This window comes from Harpegnathos saltator, unplaced genomic scaffold (genome assembly GCF_003227715.2).
Source record: "Harpegnathos saltator strain DR-91 unplaced genomic scaffold, Hsal_v8.6 scaffold121, whole genome shotgun sequence".
NCBI lineage: Eukaryota > Metazoa > Arthropoda > Insecta > Hymenoptera > Formicidae > Harpegnathos > Harpegnathos saltator.
In genome coordinates, this window is record NW_020229897.1 from 1,040,444 (window position 1) to 1,068,357 (window position 27,914).

A 27,914-nucleotide genomic window follows, 5' to 3' on the forward strand; every position below is an offset into this window, starting at 1 on the left:
CAAAAAATAAACGTTGCAGAAGAATCAAATATAATGTGTGTTTTATATATGTAAAACTGTTTCTAATAATATATATTATTTATAACGTTTTAAAAAGCTGTTATGCAATATCTCGCAAACTTTCGAACTTTATACCACCTCATCCAATTTCGTCTCTTCCAAATTCTCGCATGATTCTTCGGGACGTATCCTCGTTGTTTTTATTAGCCATGTCTTGCTTACGTTACATTATTTTATATTGACGCTTATAGTATACTTACTAAACGTGAAATTCATACATTGTAGCATTGTAGGTCTTCCTCGGTGCCCTTCAGCTAGCCGACGGAGTACGTCATTCGTGCTCGATAGAGTATCGAGTTACCCTTGCGATGCGGTGTGCGGCCGTCGAGGGAACCGGTCTGCACTCCCTATGCCGGATGCCGCGGTGATATTTCAGCGCGAATCGTGAAAGCCGTGACATGAATCGCGAAAGTATCCCATTGCTCTGGAGGGACGCAAATTCGGGATTGTCGCTATTCTTCGCGACCTTATGTATCGTCGATGTATTCGGCGTGTTCCCGATCATCGCTTTGCCGCGTGCGATTGCCCAATGTGGTGAGTTTCATTTTGTAATCCCGCGAAATTGTGATCAACGAGATTCCATTGCGATGGAGGAATTATTCTCAAGCGACCGTAAAAGATTGAACGAGAAAACTTCGTTCTACGATTTTATTTATTCACAATTCTTTGGATAGTCTTGCAAGAAACTCTTGATCACGTCCTTATATAATCGTCATATTTTTAAGATGGAAAAATCAACCTCGTGTTTGTTAAAGAACTTGTCACGCGTCAATTACAGGAATGATATATTGTATGTAATTTTCATTTACAAAGGAAAGAAAATTTATTTATGTATATGTAATATTTAGTAAATTTACGGTTTCCGACAATGATTGTCAGTTTGTCGCCGAACTTTAATTCATTCTTACAGATTGTAGAATGTTGTTGAAGAAAGATATGTTGTTGTTTTGCTTCTTTAACGTCAACCGTTGAGGTCATTGACCGCATTTGTATTAGAGAAATTATAACGTAGAGAGAGGTGTTTACATAATATAATATCAATATGATATAAACAGATAGTTTTTAACGCTAAAGATATTACTTGCTTAATATTGCTTACTTGTTTCTCTTTAAATTATAGTTCTATATGTAATGAAATTTAAAAAGTGTACATATATGTCATCAGGATTATATGGGATCCCAATGGTGCTGATTGTCTTCGGTTTGCAAATTTACACGGCTACTTTGTTGGGAAAATCATGGATCATCGCCAATATTCTGGATCCACAGATATTGCGGAAGAATCGGTACTGTCGCGATTTCTTGTTCACGATAGTATAGATAACGCGACAAAGAGCAAAGAACTGGATAAGTGTAAAGACAAAGGTTCCATTCGAAATATTTATTTAGAGCGCCGTAAAATTTTACAAGCCTCTTCGAGATTCCGAAAGATTTTCGTTCCAAATCGTTTTTTAGTAACTTGTAAAAAAATAATCGATTTTGTGTTTCTCTTTGTTAATCATCTCTCCCTCTCTCTTTCTCTCTCTTTCTCTCTCTCTCTCTCTCTCTCTCTCTCTCTCTCTCTCTCTCAATTCTCTTAATCGTTCGTATTGTTTGGGTCCACGTGTTATTCGAGAGAAACAGAAATAAAAAATTATAGATATCTACATTTTAATGACTAAAATTACAGCTACCCTCTTGCCGCTGTGACGGAGTTAACGATGGGCTCTCGCGCACGATCTATCGTCACTGTACTTTTGAATTTGACAGTCTTCGGTTGCGGTATTCCGAATCTGCTGGTCGGTGAGTGAAGAAAGATATCTTATTTTCATTTCTAAACTTCGTGGGTGTTTCGAATTCTCCTAAATAAAAATAATTGGTGTGCCTTATTGTTCGCTATGTTAAAAAATTGCTTTCTAGCTTCGCAGAACCTACATCTATTTGGATTCAAAATATCAGGCCAGCATTTTGATCTCTCTTTTTGTTATTGGCTACTGATAGTCGGCGTTTTACTTTGCCCATTAATGTGGCTGGGCAGTCCGCGAGATATGAAGTAAGCTAATGATAATATCTAATATAATTTAATTAGATATCCAGGAAATATAATCGTTGTAGATGGGTGGCGACGTCCTCTAGTATAGCTGTTGGTTTGACAGCGATATTAGTGTGGTGGAGTATTATAACTGATGATCGAATGTCTAACGCCACGCCAATAACCACTTCCCCGACGTGGGACAAATTTATATCCGGGTATACAAACTGTCTTATATAACGAGATATAAATCTTTTCGTAGAAATCTTTCTCGATATATAGTTATATAGTAGATTATTAATCTAGTAGTAGATTAATACATCAATTACATCTATCTCACCAGTTCGTCCTTTTACTAGAAGTAATTAACGGATGTACGAATAAATTTTCAGTTACGGCATGCTGGCCTTTCAGTTCGATGTGCATCCAACCTTAATGACAATACAGGTCGATATGCGTCAACCTCAAGATATCGACAAAGCCGTCCTCTTCTCTTTTCTAAGTAAGGAATCGTTAAAGTCTTGGAAATATATTTAAGACGTTTTCCACATTAATACGTATATGTTTTTGCGCAGCGAGCGGATCGTTGTTTGCCGTTACCGTTGGCCTGGCCGTGTGGAAGTACGGCGACAGCACGACTGCTAACATTCTTGAAGTTGTGCCATCAGGATTGATTGCAAATATCGCTGTGCTGTTGGCCGCTCTTCAGCTGTGTTTCTCCAGCGTGATCGGTTACTCTGCACTTTTCCAACATTTGGAGGATCAGTGGAGTGTGCAGAGAAGTAAGTACAGAAATTATTTTTATATACACTGCAATCTGACATGCGGAAAGAACTTCTTTAAAACACCAAATTGTCCACATACAAAAAAAGGGTTCTACAAGTGTCCAAACTTACAGATTGTCATTTTTGTAGAACGTGGAATCTAAAAATACACGTAAAGAGAAATCTATGTATTCTAAAGCTTTTTATACTTGTATACACGAGTCTAAATTATGACAAACTTGGACAGATGATATGAAAAATGAAATCTATCACTGTAACGTTATTGTCACAATAGCGTTTGGATGGAAACGATGCGCCATGAGATCGGCGGTGGTTCTCCTCAGCGTAGCTGTGGGCGAATCAGTATCACGATTCGACATCGTTATGACCTTGATTGGTGGATCGTTGACCGGCTCATTGGTATTCGTGTTACCACCTTTGATATATAGCCGAGCGTTAGCTTTGAAACAAAAATCGACCCAGGCAGCGTTCACCGAAGAAATTCATTCTAGTTCACGTAGAAGATTCAGTGGCGAAGAGCAATGCTCAATGGACTCTGAAGCTCATTCGCGTTCGATCTACTATGGTTTCCTCAGTGCGACGAATAATCCTCGCAGGTAGTAAACGCATTTTTTTAGGAGCTTAGGAACAACGATTCGTTGAAACGTATTGATAACTTCACTGTCTTAAAAAAATGTTTATTTTTATCAAGAAGTAATAGATGACGAATATTCAGATATCATATCAAAACTTCACGATCAAATTTCTCTGTAACGTTTCAATAGTGTTTATAATGCTTAACTGTACGGTTTCACGGAACGGATCTCTTCATGTTCGCAAAAGATGAAAATATCCGTGAGTCTGATGAGCATAGTTTAATGTTGTGAATTTTTGGCAGATATACGTATTTCTACTATAATGATTTGATGGACGATGAGATGGATTCACGATCCAACGAATTTATCGATCATCACGAAGACGATTCTAGCAAAGAAGACACTCAGATCCCTCTGACCAGCGCGCATTCGGAACATCGGCCACTCCTCGTCGATGCCGCTGAACCGAGCAGAGATCGGACTGTCAAGCTCACAGATAATCTACGAGAAGGAAATACAGGGGAAACAATACCGAAAAAGAGCGAAGGGAGATCGCGCGATATCGAGAAGATGGTTAACTGCTTCGGTTATTTCATTGTAGCAATCGGTATCGTGATTACGATGTCGTCAACGTACGTCAACGTCTTGAACACTATACGTTACGTGCGTTTCACGCCACCGTGCATCATCAATGCCACTGTGGGTCAAATCTCCACATCATAATCATAATTTTGGAAAGAAATAAACAAAATATTTACACGCGAAAGCAATTTTATAGGAAATAATCGACTCGTGCAATTTCTCTCCCTCTTTTTCTTTAATGACTACGATGTGGTTGTTATCCCCTTTCTGTGTTCCGTCTTTGGTAAAAATTAGAAAAACAATCAAATTGCTGTAATTTTGATTCATAATTACTGTAAAAGAAATAGAAAATTTATATATTTCTTTTTGCTTTTATTTTATAACATTTTTTTTGAGCGTGTATATTAATCTTATACATTAATCTGTTGCACATATAAAAAAACAAATCTTTATAATGTTTATATTCATATAATTTATTAATATATACGCATGTGCATATATATACAGAATTGCGAAATAACGCATTATTTATAACATTATTACCGTTATAAGTTTTTTTTTTTAACTAATCACTACTCCGTATATGTAGAATAAGTTCCTCGATAGTCATCATGAATCAATCATAAAAAAAGGTAACGAAAATTGTAACAACTAATTATTGTCTGAATAAAGATATAGCGCATTATTAAAAAAAAAGAAACTTCCAATTCTGTATATGTATGTATATGCATACGTCGCTAACGCATTCATGTAGTTTTATATTGCACTTTTTTATATATTAAATAGCAATATAACCAGATAATATATACCATTATATATACCATCACGAATATTATAAAATTTTTAATAAACACGTATAGTATAATATTCTTAATCTATCACTATATTAATTTTATTTTATCAATTTTACAACAAAATAATAACGTATAATTGTACGTGAAAAATTTTCTTCGATAAGTATCAGTCATCCTACATGTCTCGTAGATACCGAGCACCATGTGTATACAGTACCCTGCCAGGTGTGCCGACATTGGACGTACCAGCATATGATACAGCAGACGTGTGTGGTGGCTGTTGGTATGGAATTACGGGAGGTGCTCGTACAGGAAAACCAGTGGTAATTCCACCTGTCTTCGCACCCTTCATGAATACATAATAAAGATAAAAAGTATATGAGAATTTCTTATTAAAAATATTAAAAAAGAGAGAGGGGAGGGCGGGAGGGAAGGGGGAAAGAGAGAAAGGGGGGAGAGAGAGAGAGCACATAAATTGTCATCATACCCGTCACCTAACGCGTTTGTATACCAAATGCGCTTGTGTAAACGCATATATTGCATTAAAATGATACAATTATTTTATAAAGATATTTTGGTTTTTGTAAAATGTCAGTGGATTTTGCAGCCCTTAATGAACTTAAGAATGCTCTAAAAACTGAAACACTTATTCCGTGATAAGTGATAGAAAAAATAAAAAATACGTCCGATTGATAGCATTTAAAGCTTCTGTTTCATTACTGTTGTCATTAATGACGTCAGAAGCGACAAAGAAACCAAAGAAAGAAAAATACCTGAGGTGATTGTTGAATAGGAATGCCGTGAACAGTAAGCTGATTTGATCGTGGATAGTGTTTCTCATCGCCATATGTGCCTTTATGTTCCATCGGGTGTATGTTGGTCACATACGCTACAAAATGTAATTTTTATGAAATAAGATAACATGGAATTGTGGTATTTACGATCTTTCAGTTACAGAATAAGTAAAATTACCAGGTTGATGCGTTGTTAATGACACTCTACTTCCTGTAGGATAAGTTGGTTTAGGTGGTTCTGGGGCCTCTCTAGATGGCTGTGGTGTAATTGAGGGATAACCATAGGCGTTCGGAGTCGTTGAATAATAAGAGTACTGATTATTCTCTGTAAATTTGCAGAAAAAAAGGATAAATCAGTCTTTTCATTAAAATTTCAAGAAGTCATTTTAACATTTTCAATGCTTTCGAATATATTACAGAAAGTATTAAATTTTCTTTAATTTTATTTTATCCCTCTGTCAATCATCTAGATTAATGACGTCAGAAGCAGCAAAATATATGCTATTTTATTATTATATAAAATATATAATAATCAATAAATACCCATAAAATTAAACCAATATGATCTACATTATTTGTCTTTTCATGTAATCTATCTTTTAACTACTGATCATGTAACTTACCTATTATCTATATTTTATAAATATTTTACAATTAATCACAAATATCATCTTCTTTCAAAAAATTTTGAGTTTTTTTGCTTTTGACACTATCAATTAATATGATGGCAAAGAATCAGTACTTCAAAATAAAAAAGTAATTAATAGAAATTAGAGATCAAATCTCTTCACTCACTATTCCAAAGAACAGCTCTGGAGTCACTGGACCTCCTACCAATTTCCTCAGACTCTATATAGGCATAAATATAACAAAACCCATGATTAATGCTGCTTTTTAAAGTTAAATATTCAACCTATAATGCATATAGTACACAATGTCACATACTTACTGGGAGGTGGTGGAAGATTATAATTTGAAATACATGGCGGTGGTTTATAATATGATATATGATATGAATGTGTGGCAGGTATTGGCGGTGGACTAAATGTTCTCTTGGAAGATCCCTAGAACAACAAAAAATTAAGATATGTTCATTCAGAACAAAAAATTTGAATCTATCAATAAATTACTTACAGTTGCTAATAGTTGTGGTCCAGTAAAACTGGATTCATACATAGGGCTAGTACTTCGTGTTATCGGTAAAAATAGTTGAGGATGTGTTACTTTAGTATTCATTGCTGAATATGTTCCTACCGTCAACACTTCAGGGCAGATACTAAGAAATCAAGGTTATGTTGGACTTTATCAAACTTTTACAACTATCAAACTTTATATTAAACATTGCAAATAATGTAATAAACAAACCTGCTTTCCTTTACTTGCTGTCGTTTTCTATTTTCTTCCTCAAGAACTCTTTTTAATTCTATAAACAAATCGTGCTTTTCTTTTTGCAACTGTGAGACCTCATTCTGTAGGTTAGAAATCTGTTCTCGTGTTTCACCCAATGTCATTACATCTTGTTTCTGTTGACGTTCTCTTTCTTTACGTAAACGTTCTTCCTCTTCATCTGCTTCTTGTTCTGAAATAAAACAAATCTTATATAATCTTTTCAGTTGTGTCATATTTCTTTTTTTCTTTTAAGACAAAATACACACATTTTTTCTCCCTCTCTCTCTTTTTTTTAGCGGAAAAAGGAGACATTAAGAAAAAAATGCAATTAGAAAAGAAATTTTAAACGTTATATAGGTTATATGTATCAAAACATACCAATTTTCTTGTTTCAACCATTATTTTACCTTGCTTTTTCCGTTGTCGTTCTCGCATAATATGAGTTTTTAACGCTTGCCACATTTGTTCGTTACGTTCAGACGTTCCAGCTAGTATCGCTGGCATTTTCTGGATTTTAGTTTCTTCTGATCTTATTAACCTTTATTTGACCGCTATGTTTACTTGGATTTTATTAGTTATTTCCAGTTGTTTTCTCCTTTTTATGTAAATATCAATATACTCAACCCAAATTTTTTACGAATTCTTGAAAATTATAGATTTAATTGTATATACATCATATATCTAAATACGCATTTAGGACAATAATCGTGTTGCTAAAAGTCTACTGCCGCTTTTACAATAATACGGTCTTTCTCCTTCTTTTTCTTCTAATGTATGGCCTAAGGTTATCTTCTCTCTTATGGTCGGTTTTCCATGTTGGAAGATTTTGTTACGTAAAATTCACTGCCAGTACTGAAAATACATAGTTTGTGTCATGTATACTATAGAATTTCAGTGCTGGCAATGAATATATATCGGAACGCAGCCGATATCTACTATCTGTAGATATAAAAAAAAAATATTTTTTTTTACAATACAGTCGGGTGTAATAGGGTGCAATGAAGCGGTCCGGTTATATTACCAAATTGTACTGTCTTATTACACTACGTGTAGCTCCGAATTAAAGCAATTCAATTCAAATCAATAAATGGCTCTGGGCAAGATAGGGTACTGCTCCAACGCCACCCTCACGGTGTAGAAAGATGAAATTCTGTAAGGTTATTTTCCAGTAGCATGGAGGTAAAAGAAAAATAGGGACAACGTGTACGCAGTCCCCAAGATCAAAAATATGCATAGTTACAGGAACCACATCCAACCGCCACGGATGCGAATAAAAGACTCTTCCGAATTAAATTGATTCAGCAACTGGATTCTGTAACTCGTTATTGAAGTTAACACTTTCGTTATCGTTGCGCAGCTTTTCTACGGTATATAAAAGCTGCGCAACGATAACGAAAATGTCGTTAACTCCAATAACGAGTTACAGAATCACACCACAGGTTTCTCTCTGATCGATCTATCATCGACTGCTTGCATCCGCACCTTGGTTGCGTTCCGATATTTACTGCTAGTACTGAAAATTTATAGTATACGTGACACAAACTATGTATTTTCAGTACTGGCAATGAATATCGGAACGCAGTCTTGTACACTTTGTGCAGGTAAATAATAATAATAATATTTAGTAATTTCATAAAAATCACTATACTATTTTATCCGTTGCCGAACGTTTTTAGCTAAAACATTAAAGATAGTTGGTCTGTTCTTTGTAGCTGCACTGTTGAACTGGTGCAATAAGTTAAAGTGAGACAAATATAGGTTTTCTCACTCTAGCTTATTGCACCAGTTCAACAGTGCAGCTACAAAGAACAGAGCAAGTATAAAGCCAGCGGCACACGATGCTTGTTTTCGTGCTGGATTGCTTGCTGGATGAAAATACTGCGTTCTGATTGGTGCATTTCCATCCATCTTCGGAAATGTACCAATCAGAACGCAGTATGTTCATCCAGCAAGCAATCTAGCACGAAAACAAGCACCGTGTGCCGCTGGCTTTACACAATCTTCTATAACCGAAGATTCCCGATCTGTCATAAAAAAGCTATTAGGTAGTACAAATTATTATAAGCATCAACTTTCCTGTCTTATCTATTTTCTTTTCCTTGCTTACGCCTTTCTATGTCTATAAAATTACGTAGTACCACCACTGTCATTTTCTTCATCCCGACGAGTGCTACCGAATGTAACTCTGAAAGTTCACAAAAAGTTAATCGGTAAAACACCTTGATGACAATGAAATCTAATCTGTTCTTTTTCGAAGATCTTTTTAAACTGGAAGACATGATTCGTGTCTGTGCTGTTCTAACTTATTATCTATGACCGTAAGCAAATTGACCAATCGCAATCCAGCATCTCGAAATATACGAATTGTGATTGGTCAATTTGCTTACGGACTTACGGGTACGACTAAAACTTTGTACGTGCAATGGCCTTTAAGGCTCGTCTACATTAGCTGTAAAGGCTCGTCTACATTAGCTGTAAGAGTAAGGCTGTAAGGTTGCAAGACACGAAATGAAATATTTTCATTCGCTGACAGCTTACGTTACAGCCTTACAGCCTTACTCTTATAGCTATTGTAGACGAGCCTTAAGAGTAAGGCTGTAAGGTTGCAAGACACGAAATGAAATATTTTCATTCGCTGACAGCTTACGTTGCAGCCTTACAGCCTTACTCTTACAGCTATTGTTACGAGCCTTTAGGTTCTCTCTGGTATTGCCTTATCAATGTCGTACCAAGAAGCGCCATTGAACTGAGATTCAAACAATTTAACAAGAAGAAAGAATTTCGACCAGCAAAGAAGGATCAACTTAGAAAAAAAATGACAAATCGTCAAGTATTTCTGATCGAGATAATAAACAGGCAGATCTGATTACTCCAATCGATTGATACCTTCTATTTGGTACTTGCTCAAATCATTTGAACTTTGTTCAACTATCACAAAACATCATATGTATAATTACAACTGCAATTTTCTGGATCCTAGATTTGTTACCAATAGAAAGATTGTGACCATGCAAACTATTTTGGACCAAGTAACAACCTCCGAATCTTCAGATCGTGTGATAATCTTCTTGTGTATGGTAATAACTTTAAGTAGAATAAGAAATGCAGAATCTACCACTAAGTTTGAAAATATTTCCTAAACAAACACTTTACATAATAATAGGAATAGAGGACATTGCAATAAAGTAGATTCTTCATAAAAATATGCAATATTTAAACATATATTAGAATTTTAATAATAGTGGATAAAATGCCAAGTAAACATGCATAGACATCTACTAGAGATGCTAGTACAAGAACCAGACACCAATAGCTCTGAGTCAGTAAAATAGACATTGATGCAGATAAAAATGGTTTTTGACTATTTTAGATCAAAGACTATTTGTCTGGATATTTGATGAATATTTTTACATCTTTCATAGTCAAACTATGATATACAATTATTTAAATATGATAAAATATGATAAATATAATAAAATATGATTATTTACAATTGCTCAACAGCTTCAGAGAAAAATCATAAATGTATTAAAGACTACTCTAAAAAAGTGATATAAACATCTCAAAGTCATAGGTCTATATATGGTACAAATACAGACATTCATCTTTAAGAAACTAATTGTAATAAATTAAGGACGTGTAGGATATCTTTAGAACCGAGATAGAGGTTGATGAAAGAATCCAGGAGAATATACAATATTTAGAAGTTAAGTTAAGAAGTCTCTGTAGGAGAAAAAAATTATAATGAGGACATGGTAAAAAAAAGGAAGGTATGCTGAAATATTCAATGAATATACCCTTTTTTAATTTTAGAGATTGTTTCTACATGTGTATATAAAAATATTTGATAATTATTTAGTTTAGAGGATATATTATCAATGACCTTCAAAATAAAGTTTCTGGAGGTGAAATTTCATCCCTTTTTCATTCACATGTGCACTGTTTCTATAGACAATTCATTCACATAATTTGAAAGTATATAAAATGATTATAAATATATTCTAATTTATAAATATATAAATTAGAATATATAAATATATAAATAATAGAAATATATAAATAATATATAAATATATTCTAATTTACAATATTTAATTATTAATTTAATATATGATAATCTCCATAATAGTTTATTTTATACATTTAACAAAAACTTTAATAATTATCACTCTTTAATATTTTTAATATTTATAACATTCGATCTTTGAATATATTAAAGATTTCCTGACAGATATAAAAAATATATTGTTAGGTAATGACACACACGTAATGTAGATAAAATATACCTTCGGGAATACCGTTTATGTCATCGGTATACTTCGAACAAAACCACAAGCTATATATAAACCGCTATGAATTATTCACGATGGATGAGCATGACAGGATACGTTTGAGACTCCGATGTTAAATATTCCGTCATCTACAGCTCCATTAACATTCCAATTCCTTTTACAATTGGTTTTGCTGACACAGCTATAAATTATAGAAGCACTTGTCCAATGCGCTTCTTTCTTTAAAAAAAGAAAAAAAATAAAAGATAAGAAAAGCGAACGAATTGAAGAAATATATCGTATACATAATGTTAATTTTTTCCTTCAAAAATTTTCTTTATAACCGCATGCTAATAATTCTACAAAAGATGTGCTTATGTCGATTTTTTTAATTTTCTTCCGAGAATGCATTTTATTTTGCAAGGTCCATGATGGTCAATAGTGGCAAAATAGTAGATATAAAACCGGATTTGTAATTCCGACAAATAAACAAATGTCAATTAAAAATTCAGACTTATATAATTACCGGTTACGCAACGATTAGTAATGTTAAATTACATCGAAACAGGGAATATTTGTTAGCAGTGAAAATTAAAAACCAGTTTGCCTGATTAACATGTGCAATGAGCTAGTGAATTATAATTCACTATTTTTTTCTCCTATCAATAATTATTGATTATACAATTATTATTAATTTTCGTACACACATTTATATTAATATATTTTTCTGTAATAAATATCGGTGAATATCATTTATAATTTCTCAGAAAATAAGATCGGATTAAGATTGAAAAATATTTACTTAATAGGAGAAAAGATGTAATCAATGTAAATTCCACGATTGAAAGTTGCAATTGTTGGTGAGATGTATAATGAAACGTTCAGTTGCTATTATGCATATCTTTCAAACGAGATGCCACAGATAACTACGTGGACGTTGTTAAATAGCCGGATATCATTAGGTGCTGATTGTCGTAACTTCTGAGATGATTAGCATTGATAATTTTATTTTTTACGGAAGATTGGACAAGTCCTTGGAAAACAAATATCGCTGCAGCGATAACTGTCGACGTAACAGCGTTATTGTATTTTTTTATGGGTGGTCAACAAATATAAGGTAAAAAACTCAGAAAATTATATACAATTTGATAAATTTATTTTAGATGTCACACATCATTTCAGGTGATTACAAAATAAATAAAGCGTAGACTTTATTGCATTGTGCTACAATTGCGTCGATATGTACGATTGTAATCGATCACAGCTGCGCCCGTCGGTCGTTCGAGAGTATTTTTGAGCATCTTCTAATTCTAATTGTGAAAACTTGAGTATTCGTTGATCCCGCGTGCGTTTTCGCACTTATTCGCGTAAATGCGATTTTACGCGATTTTGCCCGCTTTTACAGAGTAGGTACCTTTACCGCTACTATCTATGTTCGCCGCGCTGCTGCTGTAAACGCCCTTGGCTCCATTTATGGTGCCACTGTGGCTTACGTCGTCTTCGGCGATACGGGAAAATAAACTGCGAACAAATTAGAAGAACAAAATAAAAGAAGACGTTCAATGATTATAATATAAGTCGTGCATAATGCATTGGTTAGATGCGAAAATTGGCATCTTAAATGCTTGAAAAACTGCGCTACTAGCGACTGTTTAAGATTTTTAGACTGTCTTATGTCTTATCGAGATATTTATTTAGTAAATTATCAGTTTTTGCTGATCTGCATAATCAAACACAGTATCCGTGTCATCGAGATTCAAATACAGGAACGTTCTGTCTTGGAATCGAGAAACCGGTTCACCTTGACTACCTCATTGTCGAGAAAATTCAATGCGAATTAATTTGATAAAATTAATTCCGATGTCATTATACAATACCGAAACATCATAAATAGTCTTTGTGGGATATGAACATCCCATTCTTCGCTTCATTATTCTTCATGACAGGTTTCCTGACAAATTGAAATATTATTTTAAATACGTTTCGTCTTTTCTTATGAAGACGTTGATGCATGTGAATTCTCCGAAAACGCTTGAAACTGCAGATGCGATTGAAGTACATTGTCTTTGAATACGTTTATATTCAGTAATGAAATAATACGTACTCTGGTGTATGGCCACCTCCGTGACCTCCGTAACCTCCGTGACCTCCGTGACTACCTCCGGCGCCAGCGTTTGCATTCGCGCTCGCGCTAGCTTGAGCATTAGCATTGGCTCCACTGCCACCTCCGCATCCTCCAGCACATCCACCTAGAATGTTCAATACAATGTGACAAAGTTCATCTTCGCGGCTATCATTGTCCAAGCTGTTCTTAAATCCGTAATTTCGCTTACTGCCGCCGAAACCTTCACCTTTATGAGTGCCGCCCAATCCTTCTGCTCCACCATACCCACCTCCTAAACCTCCTCCTCCGCTATGACCACCTCCTAAGCCTCCTCCTCCGCTATGACCACCTCCTAAGCCTCCTCCTCCTAAGCCATGACCACCTCCTAAGCCTCCTCCTCCGCCATGACCACCTCCTAAGCCTCCTCCTCCGCCATGACCACCTCCTAAGCCTCCTCCTCCGCCATGACCACCTCCTAAACCTCCTGCTCCGCCATGGCCGCCTCCCCCAAATCCACCACCGCCTCCTTCGTGTCCTCCACCAACTGTGCCATCATCATCATGTTTATACATGTATTTACAACGTACATATATTTCTGACATTCACTTACATTCACCTCCGTGACCACCACTTGAATAGCCACCGCCACCAGCACTATGACCATTTCCCATATTAGAACCAGCTCCACCATAACCACCACTACCTCCGGCACTTCCAAAGCCGTCTCCAGCACCATAACCACCTCCTACTCCAGAGCCAGTTCCAATGTAACTACCACTACTTCCGGTATCATATCTTCCAAGGTCGCTGCCGATACCACTGCCGCCGAAACTACCGGCACCGGAACTACCGGCTCCTGCGTATCCTCCAGCGCCAGAACCACCATAACCGCCACCTCCACCATAATTACCACTTACTTTATTAACATCGCTTCCACCGTCACTACCTAGAATTGTATGGATTATTGATGATGTTAAGTGTTAACGTGAAATGAAGATGTAAAGAATTATAGAACAAATTATAGAAAGTTATTACAAAAGCTTTGCACAAGAGGAAGCATTTGTTTTAAAATATTTAAAAAAGTTCGCGAAGTCGTCAGTTGAGTCTCGTTATTGAACGGAAATTTAAATCTTATTAGAATACAAAGAATATTATATTAGATCATATAAATCTAAATTACTGTTAACAATAATAATTTTCAGTTATTAATATTAATATTTTATCTATTCTCTATATACACACATATACATACATGCATAAATTTCTACAAGTAGAATGCCAACTCTATCTTCAACTTACCGCCACCACCTCCGTAGCTTCCACTGCCTCCTAAAAAAGTTTTCACGATATTATATACAATGAAACCTTACATTAATTAGACGAACAGGATACAGAAACTTGACATTTTAAGTATTGAGAGAAGCGTAAGCAGGAGATATCTTATGTTCAATTATTCAATTATGATTCAAACTTGATAGAAAAATTAGTAATATAATAATATAATCATCCCACATTTTTTATCAACGAAATACTGAGAAGACGACAAATCATCGCAAATGATGAAGACAATTTACAACAACAGAATTGATTGAACAAACTTTCCAAGAGCAAAGGATCAAAATCGATGAAAAGGAAATTACCGTATCCACCGCTGCCGCCGCCACCGTGACTTCCAGAACCTTTATATCCACCGTCTCCAAAACCACCGTGTCCACCACCGCCGAGACCACCTCCGTGACCACCACCGAATCCACCGCTACTGGCACCTCCACTGCCGCTTTCAAAACCGTGACCACCGCCGCCGCTGCTGCCGCTTCCAAAACCACCACTGCCGCTGCCGCCTCCAAAACCACCGCTGCCACTGCCGCCTCCAAAACCACCGTGACCACCACCGCCGCCGCTGCTGCCGTCTTCAAAACCGCCATGACCACCGCCGCCGCCGCTGCTGCCGCCTCCAAAACCACCGTGACCACCGCCGCCGCCGCTGCTGCCGCCTTCAAAACCACCGTGACTACCGCCGCCGCCGCTGCTGCCGCCTCCAAAACCACCGTGACCACTGCCGCCTCCAAAACCACCGCTGCTGCCGCCGCCGCCGCCTCCAAAACCACTGCTGCCGCTGCCGCCTCCAAAACCACCGTGACCACCGCCGCCGCTGCCGCCTCCAAAACCACCGTGACCACCGCCGCCGCTGCCGCCTCCAAAACCACCGTGACCACCGCCACCTCCTGGACCACCGCCTCCGAAACCACCGGGACCACCTCCATATCCACCAGCGTTCGCACTCGATATTGCCGAAGATTGGGCACCTGCCAAGCCACTGCCAATAGCTTTAGCATCAGATTTGGAGAAGCTGCTACCACCGCCGAATGAGCTGGCGCTGGCCGAACTGCTGGCGCTGCTAAAAGCCGACGATCCGTCGCCGCCACGCTTCGATCGCAATAATTCGATTTCTGTAAATCCAAAGAATCGAATACATGTCTTTAACATTAGACTTTTTAATGGAACCGCTATGGCTGCATCACAAAATCACTACAGATTGTCGGTCTGTTTTGAAAAAAAAGAAGCTGAAAATACAATCATACATATGAATATGTTTTATGCGAATCCTTCTCTTTTTTTCTGCTCTGAGGCAGTAAATGCAAAATTGCTCAATATTTATGAAAAATGAAAATGTACTTAAGCAAGAAACTAGATTATCTTGGGTCAAAGTTCAAGTGTAGCTATCAGTATCTACGAAAAATTTATATATTCTTAGCAGAAATTCCTTATCGATTTTCCGACATAGAAAAGAACGAAGATTCTGTTATTTTGCGCACTTGCTTTGGATTTTTATAGTGCGTCTTCAGAAAGAGCGAGAAGCAAGGCTGTTGTCACAAAAAGAAAAGTGTGTGATTAATGTATATTTGTGTTGTATGACGAAAGGATTATCGCTGTCTTACTAACGGCTGAATCTTGGAAACATTAATTACTATTTTGCGCATTACATATCGCGGAAACATCGTTTTTAAATAAAAATAATACATATCGTAGATTTCTTTGCAGCTTCATAACTTGAGATTTTTCACTTGCTTGAAACGTTTAACTGCAGTTTCAAATGCGATAGGTAAAGGTAATGACATAATCGAGCAGCCAAGGAAACAAATAAATCAGTAATTGAAGGAACGGCATGACTCAACTTTTCTAACGAAGATGCAAGTCGCAGCAAATAACTAATTGCTTGCTGCCTGGCAAAGCTGAATTTGAAAGTATTCAACGATCAGAATTTTCCAATTTATATATCAGCTTTGTTACAGAGGAAATCGATTAACGAACAATTTTTAGAGCAACGAACAATTACTTTTAGTTCCGACAAACTTTTTTTCTCAATGGCGCGTGTTATTAAATTGCACGCTTTTGTATACGTGCGAATCATTTAATATTAAATAGCATTAGCCAAGCTACAGAGAAGCTTCATTTATTTTATTACATCTTATTACCAGATATAAGATCGTTAAAATGATAATAATGACGACGATGATGATGAGGGTGACACAACGTGATATTACGAGAGGAAAGTAATTGATATACCTCGCGCTTGGACACATGCTGCAAGCAGTAACGCCAAAAGGCTGATCGTCCGATACTGCGACATGACGATATTTGCGTCTATCCTGATCGTCGGCGGTTACCAAGTCTTTATATCTTGCCTCCCACTTCGGCGGCTCGTTCCTTCGCTAAAACATCAACCGCTTTGCTGAAGGAAGATCGGATTGAGAAACAACGGGAGTAAAAAATGCGACAAGCGCACGCAGCCAAGGCTAAGGTGATCGGCAATCCGGTCGACGGGTTTTGTTCTGATTGGGAATCCGTCCATAGGAAGCTGTACAATCGCGTCGCATCACGTCTTCATACTTTCGTCTACTTCTCGATCGGCCGCGATGAATCGACGCTGTCATGTCATTAACATGTATAACGCGAATAGAATAACGGTATATGAGAGAAGAAGACAGAGGGACGATTATTTACTTGGAGCAAGCGGTATTGTTCGTTTGATCATTGACATTGCCGATGATGATTACTTGCCCAAAGAATCATCGCGAAGAACGCATTTAAGCCGACAAACGCAAAACGTTTCACGAAGGCCGTTCGCAGCCTGCAGCGGTCTTATCTCGCTGCACCTCAATGTCATTTTGTATATTTATCACCTCTCTCGTATATACTCTCGCTAATAACGCATAATAGGAGGCATCCACTTTGTCAGCGACGGTCGCGCGGACCCCCGTTTTTATAAAATACCATGTAATGATACAAGGAACTAATGGGCAGTATGTAAAAAAAAATGTTTCGCATTAGAACGGAGATGTCTCAATAACCGAGCCTTATAAATAAAGAGAAATTAAATCTTAAGTTACAAGGAAGCGCGAGATATCGCTAGAACGGCGACGAATAGAAGCAATATTTTTAAATTGTTATCTTCTGAGAATTCAGCATTGCTATTATTTTCTCGGAATTTAAGGCGCATCATGATATTTCTATAATTTGATATTTTATTGCGGTTGAGCCGGGGAAGTACAGTTTTTTCAATGAATTCGAAAAATCACAACGGCATGTGTAATTTAAAAAATTTTAATGAGATATCTTGTGATGTGTGTGTGTGTGTGTGTGTGTGTGTGTGTGTGTGTGTGTGTGTGTGATGTGTGTCTGTTATTGACAGAATCTTTTAATTCTTTCACGATGATTTATGATTTTCACGCATTAAGTACAAAGTGATTGACATGCGAATACAAATATTTATTCGATGAATTAATCTCCTGCGAATACTTCCGCTTTCTTATTATTTAAAAATATCCGTCAGGAGTACCAAGAGAATGTACGATAATCTTGGTAGTTTAGAGATTAGCCTCAATCGTTATGCTTTTCTTTTCGGACATTTAAAAATTTTTCTCCCTTTTTCCGTGATTAAAGAAATCATGATATGAGAGGCAAATGATCATCCTGCGAAAGACGATTTTTTAAATCTGCACACACAGCTTTAAAAAATAGTCTTTTATTTTTTATCTAAATAAAGATCGATAGAAAGTCAATTAAATGAAAATAAGAAAACAATATAATGTTCTCGCGTAAAGACAACATGTGTAGTTATAAACAAAAATTCCAGAATATAAATTGCAAAAAAAATAAATGTTTAAGGTTAGAGGTTTTATTCATGTCATATGTAGGACGCAACTCGATAAATAATTAACGGGATATATTTGGCGGACATGAGTCTGCATTTTTACATCATTTTGTACACATTGACAGTGACAACATATGTGTTGAATATTGATTATTCACGAACGATCATAAGCGATCGCCTTCGCTGATATCGAAGCAATTATAGGATATCGTCCACCATCTTTGATGTCCTGGAATATAGCCGCGGGAATTCCACGCAATTTTTTCCTTAAGATCTAACGGAGGAATCTAGGCTTCAGCTGTTTTCTTCGACTTCCGGCAAGAAAATGAATTCTAATGTATACATACGTATACATATATGCAGGGAAAATGAATAGCAATGAGTAAATCAATTATTATAAATGATAATTATGGATTATAAAAATAGCTTGGCTAACCGCTTGTATCATTTTTTCTTGCATTACTATAAATAGCTATGAGCAATCTCAGCTTCTCTACGTCAAGTATCTACAACAAAATTATTAAGAGCGATAAAGTATGTGACATATGTCTTTTTAATAATTCCGACAGAGAGAGATTATGTAAATAAAACTAATTGTTAAATATACGGAAATAAGAAATAAGTTAGTAATTACGTCATCAAATACGTTATTGTGTCGTTTAACGCTTGTTCCCTTCAAAAGCGTTTCCTTCATTGACTCGTGATCAAAACGTTGTGTACTCTTTATCATAGAAGTTTAAAGCAAAACAGTTTACCGGAGATGTTTTGGCCCACCTTGTATGTCACGTTCCAACGAGTATTCATGAGCACGTGAACGGCTTATTAAAGCGCTCAACAATCTTTTACATTCACCGTGAGATAATCATAAAAAAATGTACGATACCGAAACTCATTAAGTTCATTACCGGCTCTTCGAGCGAACCAGAAACCGCTTCAACATACGTTACGAGTGACTATTCTTCTCACGTTTGACGCATATGCGTGATTTACAAGCGACGTACGCAGGCGGCCGCGTATACCTGATCTTGAGATTATCGTAAGGAAAAAAACGGTTACAACAGTGAGTTTTACGATTTTTTCTCACATTAATATATCATCCGATCCACTGAGGCTACCTCTCACAAATCAACGTAGAAACCTGACATTACTTCCTAGGAGATCAATCTTAAATTTTAACATACAAGGCGTTCCTCTAAGAAACGTCAAATACAACACTTTTATCTCTAATCTCTCTTCAATAAAGAAAGATTCAAGATTTATCGTATTATTTCGATCCATGATTAATGTTTTTACATTTTTATAACTTCAAATAATAATTTGATCAAAATCCATTTGCAGAATTAAAGAATATAATTCCTCCATTTCTTTCCGAAGGGAAAAAGATTTTTTAATATATTCTAGCTTTTTTGAATAAAATATAAAGCTGTAGGATATATATATTTATATATATATCCTACAGCTTTATATACATAATATTAAAATATAGTATATATAAAGAAAAATATATATAAGTTTTTATATTTCCAATTGTCTATACTGGTAGCAATTTCTGCTTCGATATATCTTTTAGAAACTATTCGATACATTTATAAGAAAAAGATATTGTTAATCATATCAATATATGTTTATTGCGGCAAAATATGATGACGATAATACATAATAACGACGTTACATTCGTTTCATTATCTTAGTTGTAGAATATAACTTAGGGAAGGTATATTCAGGAAATATGTATACGGTGTCTATCGCTAAAAGATCTATATTTCAAATAGATGGACTATTCCAACATTGGAAATAATGGACTTAAGAAATATCATTTGTCAAAATTGAAAATTTCTTATGAGGAAAAATCAATGTTATACATATGTGTATGTGAAGGTTATAAAATAGTACAGATTATAAAATATGGCAGAAACTTTTTAACTTACATTTGTTTAAGGCGAGTATTTTTTATTTAAATAATGTAAAGTGTGACTGTATGTGTGTGTGTGTGTGTATGCGTGTGTGTTATATCCATGATGTCACCAATCGTCATGTCGCCGAATTTTTCACATAATATAAAGTTTAGTAATTAATTCTTTCCGATTTTCGACAGTTTTCAATCTTTATCTAAAAATCAATAGAATAAGATTAATCAATGAAATGTTCTCTATTGTTATCGATGATCTTTCGTAATTTATTGAGCAGTTGCTGAATTCCATCACGATAAAAACTTGGTGGCTTTGAGGCTATAAAGTCATCGATGAAATTTCGTCATCAAAAAATGTCAAAAAATCGGGTAGTGCGTGTTACATCGATCGAAACAAATGAAAATGCAATGGAGCCAAATATGGAGAATACGCGTGTGGGACTTTCCAACCCAAGTGTAAATGGTTTCTTTTAATGGCTTCTGCGGTTTAGCATTGTCGTGCAGCAGGATGATTTTATAACTGCTTTTTCTAGTAAATGTCTCTTTTACTCAATTGCATCGTTCAAATATATCAATTGCTCTTGGTAATTCTTTGTTTTAGCCGATTCCAAGAGCTCATAGTACAGCACACTTTTTCGGCCCCACTATGTACAGAGAACATTTTTTTTTTTAAATGTCCAGGTTTTGCTGTCGACGTTGTCGGTTAACCAAAGTCTACCCATGATTTTTTGCGTTTAGAATTTTTATATATAATACATTTTTCGTTAACAGTTACGATTTTGTACAAAAAAATTTTTTGTTTGGCAAACAAGGTAACGCATGTGGCCATTTTTGTTGTCAATGATTAGCTCGTGTGAAACTCACTTCCCTTCTTTCTGTATCTATCCCATACGATGTAAACGATCGCAAGTAGCTTTCTTATTCCCAACTTGTTGATAGTCATCGTGAACACTATTGATTATTTAGAGTTCTGTGCATCAAACGTCAAATCATATGTCATCTCGAAAAGTTAAATGTCAACATTTTAAAACCGCAAAAAAGAGGAAGAATATTTCAATTACAAATTTTGCTCTGAACTACGTAAATTTCATCGGAAAGAATTAACTACTGGACTTAATGTAACAATGTTACTACGATAGTATTACAATATTACTATCTGTTAGACTTTTTCACACACTCAAAAAGCATGATATATTAGGCCTGTAGGCGCTTTATGAGGCAAAGCCGAGGTCACTCTGGCGACTAACCGACAATCTAGACTTTAAACGAACCTCTATACAGATATGCCTTCATACTACAATATATGTATCCGTGCAAGCCTTCATCTTCCTACATACGCACGAGTTCGCAATCGAAAATGCATATATCTAAATCTTCTCTTTGATGTTATATGTTAATTATAATCTAAATTACTTAACAATTATCCTAAGCGATACAATGATCCAGAGAATGCCTTTTTTAAGTCTATTAACGTTTAAAAAACGTTCAGATAGACCTTTATGACATTTACCAGACATTTGCATTATGTGAGTTGATAATTTAACATATTAATAATTTAATAATTATTCGTCTCTTTGATTCACTGTTTAGACGGATTTATGGATACGATTAAAAATTTTGTTATTAAATAGCTGCGCGACAGATAGTAATAACATACTATAATATAGCGCATATCATGCCATCTTTTTTTTATAAAATTGCTTCCAGTCTTAATGGACAGCGTATCATATACTGGTTTTAAAAAGCATGATGGCACCATTTACTTGCTAGAAGTTGCAAAATTATAAGCATTATCCTATAACTATGTCTTACGAAACAATCACTCGTCCATGTTATACGTTCCATTAACACGAATTGAATTATATAAAAGAGAAAAACGTTGAAATTATTGTCTTGTTAGAAACATTAATTGTTAGATTTAATTTCAAAATTGGTCCAATATTAATACTAATTATATAATTTTGTTTGTGACTGGTTGCAAGTCTTTGTTTACAGAATGTGCTTTAGAAATATATTACTAATGTAAATATACGTAACTATATGGATGCAATTATAACGTTGCATTATATCCGTTTCACACTGAGTAATAATCATACATATGATTGGAATTCTCTTGCATATAATATAGCAAGTATGTGTCAATTATGTAGGATGCGTGAATCGTGTAGAAAGAAACATTTGTCAAAAAAATATTGAGCAAGATTATGTTGCATAATATTGTATAAGCACAATTGATCACGAGTTGCCTGCACAATTATCGCTCAATGTACAACAGATATTAACAAAAAACTTCATTACAAAACCTTTCTAGGCAAATGCGATAAGTATGTAAATATTATATATGTACATATTCTTATATTTATATATATATATTATGTATAATTTTTTTCGATATATATATATATATATCTTCATAAATTTGTGACATTATATATCGAGATTCTCTCATCACTCTAAAATCATCATCTAAAAATTTTAAACACTTATTAAATTTATATCAAAGCATAAATCACATATAAAAATCCTGCGGTTTGTACATCTAATTTTTCACTTCATACTTTCGTTTCTAATAATATTCTATACTACTTTCTTCACTATAAATCTTTGTTTACCCTAGAATTTTTAACTGACTTCAAAATTGTGAAGTTCCTTGGTAAAACCAAGAAATCAATTATAACTTTTAATTTGTATAATATAAGGCCAAACATTTAGACTTTCTCGTTACGTACGATCTCAAGATCATGCGTTATAGAATGATATCCTAGTGAATCGACTTTTAGCAATTATTTCATTAATTACGCATATAATGAAGAAATAATCGCGTATTTTAATATTCTTCTTTTCCATTCATGGTAGCGGGCACATGATTTTGCTGAGTTGCACTTCGGATGACTTCAATCCACCTAAAAATGCGAATATCTTATTATACAGAGTGTAAAGCTAAAGATGTTTCAAGCTATTGTTCCTAAAACTAAACATAATATGAAATTTTTCTATCAATCGTTTGGTATCGAAAATAATATCATATAATAAAATTAATTTTTTTCTAGATAAATTTTCTACATATTCACTTTAAAGTCACCTTAGAGAAGGAGATACTTTGATTATGCGACAGTTAATATATGCTTCTTAAAATTTCATATTTTACGCTTTATTTTTAAAGATGATAGTCTGTAACACATTTAATCTACATCCTGTATATATAGGATGTACGTTTTTACTATATATTATGTAAAAAATTTATACACAATAGTATTCATGTTTTAGTAAATAAATAATTTGAAAGAAAATGATATTTTACCTTCCGAAAGTGTAATCACTTTCTGCTCGGAAAAAATATACGTGACTTTTGAATTGGAGCTTAAAGACAAAGTCCTTATTAATGCCATCTTTTTCTGATGGGGTGGATACAGTATATCCTAATAATGGTAAACTGGCTAATGGGAAGTCATCTTGATGGGACTTGTAGAAAAATAAACAGAAGTTGGTAAATACCACCCAAAGTTTTTGCCAACCATTGCTGTTTTTGAATTTCCGTAAAAGAAATCCACTAAGCTGGTTCTAAAATAGTTTATGTTATGTCATTAATTAATGTTTAGAATACTCCAGTCACTCAGATATAGTCACTGACAGATATAGTGACTTGTAGTGACGTGTTTCAATGGTTTAATATAATGTATCAAATTTAATTTAACATACTTGGAACGCACGCAGTTGATCGCTGTAACTAATGCTTGTATTACGATGCCAACAAACATGAACCGTGGTGTTACTACGTTGCGAGGCTTTCGCACCTCCACAACTAGTTCGATCTACCTCTAATCCTACACCATCTCCCACTTCGTCGGCCGAACCTAGAACTTTTGTACAGAAACGAATGTTTAATTGAATTTCTTATTCTCACTCTCGATGGAAATCTCCTTTTCGATAGATACTTACTACAAGACTTTAAACTTAAATACGGCATCTTCGCGTCGGATGCATCAGCTTGCACTATAGCCATGTTCAAGTCTTCTATCCACCTCTCTTTCTCTTCCTCGTTACTTGCTGCAACCGTTAAGGATCTACAAAAGCGCAAAATTTAATTATTTTATTAATATATATTGAAACTCTATCGTTATATAAATTTCTTTCCTTCGAGAAACAATATCTTGATTTTTAATATCTTGATATTTAAGATATTTGGTAAACTATTCTTTATAAAAATCTTACTAATTTATTTTGATGTTAGCCTCTAAAGAATTATTTTAAAAGTTGGTGTTCACACGATATGTTAAAAATGGTCAGTAAATGACTAGTTCGTTCCATCGAGAGAAAGCTACATACTGATACGAAGACTTTTATCGGCAGTGCATGTGCTTCAATAAAATCAGTTGAGCGAGTTGACTTCTTTAATAACGATACGGCCTTTTAACGACCATTTATCTCTTCTATTCTTCATTGTTCTCTCTTTAACAATCCAATATAAACAGGGGAATTTAATACTCACTGATTTCCCTGTCCATCGATAATGAAAGCAAAATCCGATCCAGTCTTATTATCTGCGTCTTGAATTTTCATCCCTTTTAATGGAAGTTGACCATGCACTCGGAAACATTGCGTTGGTTGTTGAGTACGGAATGTATACAGTAACACGTCTGAGAACTGTAAAAATAAACGCTGTATTGATCCAGCTGCTGTCCAACGTATTAACTGATGAAATATATTCAAGGAACTCACCAAGAAGAACATACGTTGTTGGAAGCCTTTACGGCTATACTTCTGTAGGCATCCTTGTCTGATAAATCTTCGACCCTCTTGTACCAGATTATCAAAGCCAGTGATGTCTCTTTGCATCTCGCATAATTGCACCAAATTTTGCTGTAACGATTGAAATACAAATTAGAGGAATAAAATTTACAACAAACATATCTTTGTATTTTCCGGACTATTTTTTATATAACTTCTCATACAATTCTCTATCTGCTTATTTGCTAATAAATTCTTACCGCTTGGTTGATAACTGTGAGTCCTTCGAGCAACGTCTCGCCGAGTCTATCTCTCGCTGCTAAACAATCCTCGAAGTCGGTGTGATCTTTCGGGTAATGATCCAATAATCCTGAAAGAGGAAAATACGGGAAAGAGAAATTAAGAACTGAGCAGCATATGGTCAGTAGTCTAGGTGTTCAGTAATCAATATCGCTTAGCCCACTCACTGTCGATAATACTGTTGTAATGTAATAATCGTTGTAGAGGTTTCAATAGGAATGAAGTTAATGGCAGGTAACAATGCTTCTGCGACTCGAAGTCCCGGCAGAGCTGGTCGAAGCGTCGCGACATTCGCGTAGAATATTCCATCTTCTCCAAGACCGGGATCAGATTTTCCAGGTATTGGTCGTAGAGAGGCAAGACATTCAGCAGTGTATTGTACAAAAAGTCACCGATATTGTGACGAGCGTTGCCCTCCCAACGTGCCAACCGTGCCTCCATTTCCTGGAGACACGGACCATGCACATCGGCGAGTAGCTCGATTAGAGAGACTACGGCATCCCCTTCTAACTCCGCTTCTCTGGACACTTCCTCCCGGAACCACTGCATGCAACAAAGATTTTTTCAACTCAATCTTCAAGACTTTCACGCTGAATTGATTTCTCAAGAGTTCAATAAATTTTTTCCAAATGATCATTATGTTAAATTACAAAACAAAATTGAAAAGTACTAGTAATAATATATAAGTTTTAAGGAGATATCCTTAATAATATATAAGGATATTCAAGGAGTCCGCAGACATCAAGAAGAATTGAAGAAAATGTCTCATCGTAGAATAACACTTTTTGATTTCGACATTTTAAGAGACGCAAAAACATCGCTTACCACGTTAATTACATCCAAGTCTTTTTTATATGTTCGTTCTGTCATGAGGAGCTCTTTGGCTATGTAGTAGGCTTTGTCGGTTGGCCACCTCTGAATAGAGAAATGTTACATTTTGATGAAGTGCGCAAGAGCAAGCGCGAAAATCCAATGAAATAAATCCACGTAAAAGTGAAAGGCTTTAAGCGCACACTCACCTTTGTTTTTCTAACTTCTGTTTCTTCCGCTTCTCTGTTTCGTACGTTCTTTACCGGACTGAGATCCGGCGAATTTACGACGCCTGCGTTGTTCACTTCAACCTCGCCGTTCGTACGTTTATCCAGCGATTTCTCAGCAGCGTATAGAGAATTATTGTTTTCCCGTTGTTTAGATATCTCCTGCTTATCGGCTTCGACATCTGCAAGTAAATCTTAGTTAGTTAACCAAATTGCGTATCTTGATCTCGCTAAACAACGTGAAACAAAGGTGTGAGAAGTTAAACTAGAAGACAAATAATGTGTGTCGACGAGAAATATTCGAGGAAACATAAAATTTGATGTAGGCACGCATGCTACGAAATATTGTTTTTTTTTCTTTTTTTTCTTCTTTTTCCATTCTGTGTCTCTGCAGTATCCGAGAAATAAAGAATGCTAATGGCTGATTCAGAAAGGACAAAAAAATTTCTGAAAGTGTCAAATCTTGTGAATCAACGGTAAAAGTGTGTATTTGTCTATAATAATGAAATCGATTCTACTCGTGAATTCGCATGCACGAAGACACAATTACTCACGATATCGGTAACAGATATCATAAAACTTATAACAAACGTCATCGGACCGCTGCTTTCTGGCCAACGACTATAATGAATGGCGTTAAATATTAAACTCTTAATACATCATCTGTCGTGGATCGCTGCGGGATCTTTCATACTATTGGCAATAACGGCATTTTAGCAGCAACATGAGGGAGGTGTAGATATATGAGATATCAGAATGCATTTGTGTGCTGAAATAAAGGCGCGCATGAAAGCCATTTCTCATATCGGCTGATAATCTCGGAAAATCGTCCCGAGCGGGCTACGTGCAAGTGTTACCTCTAAACCGAGTAATCGAGAGAAGTCGATCCTCTCTTGCGGAAAAGCGCGACGATACAAGGGCGAAATGATGCAAAATGGGCTGCAAAACAATACTTCGGAGCTAAGCTATCTTCGTTAAAGTAATGAGAAATCAAAATGACACAGCCAAAATATATCAGCGACATCATTCCCAACGCGAATCCATGCCTGAGCGAGCGCGCTTGCGACCAAGTGTAAGTGGTTAAGCAACGACGATAATAAGGAACAAAATAAAATCAGGTGAGAAATTAACATCGACTTAATCCACGTAACATTCTACGCTCCATCATATAAGTACGGCATAAGAAATCATACGGAAATCACATGCGGAGATATATATAAGAGGCATCATCGCGCGACACTCGTGAACGAGCGAAAAAGTTTTCAGCGGCGTCGGAAGCTCGACTCGCCGCGAAGAAGATGTACAAACGTAATGAGAACGCATTGAGAACGTAAAAAAAACGTAAGTGGTGTATCATACAGTGTGGTACAAACTAGAAATAAGCTATACTCCGCCTATTCTTTGCATCGGTTAATGACAT

The 27,914-nt window shown here is 35.7% G+C and overlaps 4 protein-coding genes across 5 annotated transcripts in view; 1 reads left to right on the forward strand and 3 right to left on the reverse strand.

Annotated features, from left to right (window-relative positions):
- Positions 1–290: 290 nt before the first annotated feature.
- On the forward strand, positions 291–4,286 carry mah (solute carrier family member mahogany). The gene is made up of 9 exons (XM_011148605.2): positions 291–594; positions 1,226–1,346; positions 1,730–1,842; positions 1,960–2,092; positions 2,155–2,289; positions 2,464–2,573; positions 2,647–2,853; positions 3,131–3,452; positions 3,734–4,286. The coding sequence occupies exons 1-9, from the start codon at positions 459–461 to the stop codon at positions 4,152–4,154; spliced, it is 1,698 nt and encodes a 565-aa protein (XP_011146907.1). The 5' UTR covers positions 291–458; the 3' UTR covers positions 4,155–4,286.
- A 628-nt stretch (positions 4,287–4,914) lies between these two features.
- On the reverse strand, positions 4,915–7,824 carry LOC105187662 (myosin-M heavy chain). The gene is made up of 8 exons (XM_011148606.3): positions 7,398–7,824; positions 6,967–7,180; positions 6,736–6,877; positions 6,551–6,665; positions 6,397–6,450; positions 5,780–5,926; positions 5,581–5,696; positions 4,915–5,153 (listed from the first exon to the last, which is right to left on the reverse strand). The coding sequence occupies exons 1-8, from the start codon at positions 7,492–7,494 to the stop codon at positions 4,983–4,985; spliced, it is 1,056 nt and encodes a 351-aa protein (XP_011146908.1). The 5' UTR covers positions 7,495–7,824; the 3' UTR covers positions 4,915–4,982.
- A 4,646-nt stretch (positions 7,825–12,470) lies between these two features.
- On the reverse strand, positions 12,471–17,076 carry LOC105187667 (glycine-rich cell wall structural protein). Its single transcript, XM_011148612.3, has 7 exons — positions 16,933–17,076; positions 15,006–15,815; positions 14,665–14,694; positions 13,976–14,311; positions 13,838–13,909; positions 13,366–13,510; positions 12,471–12,782 (listed from the first exon to the last, which is right to left on the reverse strand). The coding sequence occupies exons 1-7, from the start codon at positions 16,994–16,996 to the stop codon at positions 12,641–12,643; spliced, it is 1,599 nt and encodes a 532-aa protein (XP_011146914.2). The 5' UTR covers positions 16,997–17,076; the 3' UTR covers positions 12,471–12,640.
- A 5,774-nt stretch (positions 17,077–22,850) lies between these two features.
- LOC105187669 (FERM, ARHGEF and pleckstrin domain-containing protein 1) overlaps positions 22,851–27,914 on the reverse strand; it is a 35,796-nt gene continuing 30,732 nt past the window's right edge. The window contains exons 11-20 of one of the 2 annotated variants that reach the window (XM_019843392.2): positions 26,477–26,676; positions 26,283–26,372; positions 25,625–26,000; positions 25,418–25,527; positions 25,149–25,289; positions 24,919–25,073; positions 24,369–24,493; positions 24,129–24,289; positions 23,731–23,990; positions 22,851–23,332 (exon numbers count right to left, since the gene is read on the reverse strand). In XM_019843392.2, the coding sequence (XP_019698951.2) occupies positions 23,257–23,332; positions 23,731–23,990; positions 24,129–24,289; positions 24,369–24,493; positions 24,919–25,073; positions 25,149–25,289; positions 25,418–25,527; positions 25,625–26,000; positions 26,283–26,372; positions 26,477–26,676 (1,694 nt within the window). In that variant the 3' untranslated portion in view covers positions 22,851–23,256. Of the gene's footprint in view, positions 23,333–23,730; positions 23,991–24,128; positions 24,290–24,368; positions 24,494–24,918; positions 25,074–25,148; positions 25,290–25,417; positions 25,528–25,624; positions 26,001–26,282; positions 26,373–26,476; positions 26,677–27,914 lie in introns of those variants that run through there. The other variant, XM_019843395.2, reaches the window with a different exon arrangement.